At 63.0% G+C, this 1,923-nt stretch overlaps 1 protein-coding gene across 1 annotated transcript in view; it reads left to right on the top strand.

Annotated features, from left to right (window-relative positions):
- The window catches only part of GAL3ST2 (galactose-3-O-sulfotransferase 2), a 24,380-nt gene that overhangs the window by 20,811 nt on the left and 1,646 nt on the right, over positions 1-1,923 (top strand). The window contains exons 4-5 of the mRNA XM_045296442.1: positions 495-581; positions 1,731-1,921. Of these exons, the coding sequence (XP_045152377.1) occupies positions 495-581; positions 1,731-1,921 (278 nt within the window). The remainder of the gene's footprint in view (positions 1-494; positions 582-1,730; positions 1,922-1,923) is intronic.

A 1,923-nucleotide genomic window follows, 5' to 3' on the forward strand; every position in this document is an offset into this window, starting at 1 on the left:
CTGAGGTGGAGCACAGCAAAGGCCCTGGGAGTGCTGATGGAGGAGGGACTGAAATCCAGAGGGAGCTAGGAGTGGAGGGGGAGTCACTGGGGATTTCCTGGCTTGCTCACAGGCCAGGGACCTTGGCTTGCTCACAGGCCAGGCCCTCCAGGGCCCCCTCTGTGCTGGCCTCTGCTGGCCTCTCCAGCCCCACAGTCTCCTGGGGTGCTGGGTTTGGCCTCACTTGGGTCTCCTGTGAGGGGCTCAGGGTTTCTGGTCTGTTCTTTCCTCTGCTCCGATGCTCCAGGCTTCTCCAGGCCCCTGAGCTGTGTGTGGAGGGAGGACTGGGGTGGAGGGGCAATCTGATCCCACTGTGTGTACAGCGGGTGCACCCCCTCCCCTGCACCTGTGTGGCTCTGTGCTAGGGCGGATAGTCTGTGGACCTGGGTCTGGGCCTTTGGTGGGGCTGGAGGGGCTGCCCTCTGTGCCCTGACATGCACCCTGCCCCGCTCCAGGTACTTCCAGGGCTTCCTCATCTTCCTGGTCCTGACCTTGTGCCTGCTGGCTGGACTCCTGCACCTGGAGATGGACTTTCTCACACCGTAAGTCCTGGGAGGCCACCGTCCTGGCAAAAGTCGCTGTGGCAGAGCCCTTGTCCCCACTTCTGGGGTGGTCCTGTGGCACACACCTTCTTGTTAGACCCCAGTCTCTCTCAGAGCAAGTGGGGACTCATCTCTGCTGTAACCTGTTACCTGCTGGGGCCCCCCACTTTTTAGGGGTTCTGAAAGTGCTGCCTGGACCCTTGAGTGAGGCTGTGGATTCCTGAGGCCAGGATAGCCAATGAGGGGGTGGCCTCAGCGCCTCTGCTGGAGGCCAGTCCCGCCTTCAGTGGTCTCCCCTGGGAGGGAAGGGCTGACCTTCTGGATGATTGGAGGGTTCTGGTGTTGAGACTGGGGCTCAAGAGGGTGGGGCCAGTCACTGGGGGCTCCTCTAGGCTCTGGGAACAAGCGACCAGGCCAGCTTGGCCCTGGGATCCAGTCTGGGAGAACCAAGGTCGGAGTCCTCTGCCAGGCTCCACAGACCCCCCACAGCCCAACTGTGTGGGTCTCTCACTGCCGGCCCTCCGATTTCCCTTCCAACCTGCTCTGGTCTAGGGAGGCCCAAGGGTGCCTGGTCCCCTCAGCAGCCCTCCATGAGGGCAGGATAGGCTTGGGGACAGGACTTGGTGACCCAGGACCCTGAACCCAGAGCGTCTGGCCTATGGCTGCCACTGGGGGAGCCTGGGCTCCAGACAAGGCGTGCCCCTCCTGAGTGGGCACCAGTGTGCACTCTGTCCCATGTGAAGTGCCAGCCAAGAGAGGCAGGTGGTATTCTGGATGGCAGGGACAAGTCTCAGGCAGACAGGAGCCAGGTAACGTCCTGGGAGGGCAAGAGGCTGCCAGAAGAGGCAGGACTGAGCTTCCACACTCCATTGCCAGTGGACAGAGGGAGAGCTATTGTGTCCAGTGACCAGTGGGTCCCTTGGGGTTGCCGGTCAGGCTGGGGGAGGGATCACTGAGTAGTGGAATTGGGACCTGCTGGGTTAAGGGGCACAGGCTTGGTGGGGGAGTCATCCAGTTGGAGGGCTGTGGGATGGGGTGGCACAGGGGTGGAGGCACAGGGTTGGGGGTCCCTGGGTGGGGGGACACAGGGCTGGGGCTCTCGAGAGGGTTCCCCCTTCTTCCTGACGTCCTCCGAGTTCTCCCCTGCAGCCTGCTCCGGGGGAACGCGAAGCCGCCAGTCACCAACATCATGTTCTTGAAGACGCACAAGACGGCCAGCAGCACGGTGCTCAATGTCCTCTTCCGCTTCGCCGAGACGCACAATCTCTCGGTGGCGCTGCCCGAGGGCAGCCGCTTCCACCTGGGCTACCCCTGGCTCTTCCTGGCGCGCTACGTGGAGGGC

Source organism: Echinops telfairi, unplaced genomic scaffold (assembly GCF_000313985.2).
Source record: "Echinops telfairi isolate 266 unplaced genomic scaffold, ASM31398v2 ScPeMD7_3;HRSCAF=10, whole genome shotgun sequence".
NCBI classification, from domain to species: Eukaryota; Metazoa; Chordata; class Mammalia; order Afrosoricida; family Tenrecidae; genus Echinops; species Echinops telfairi.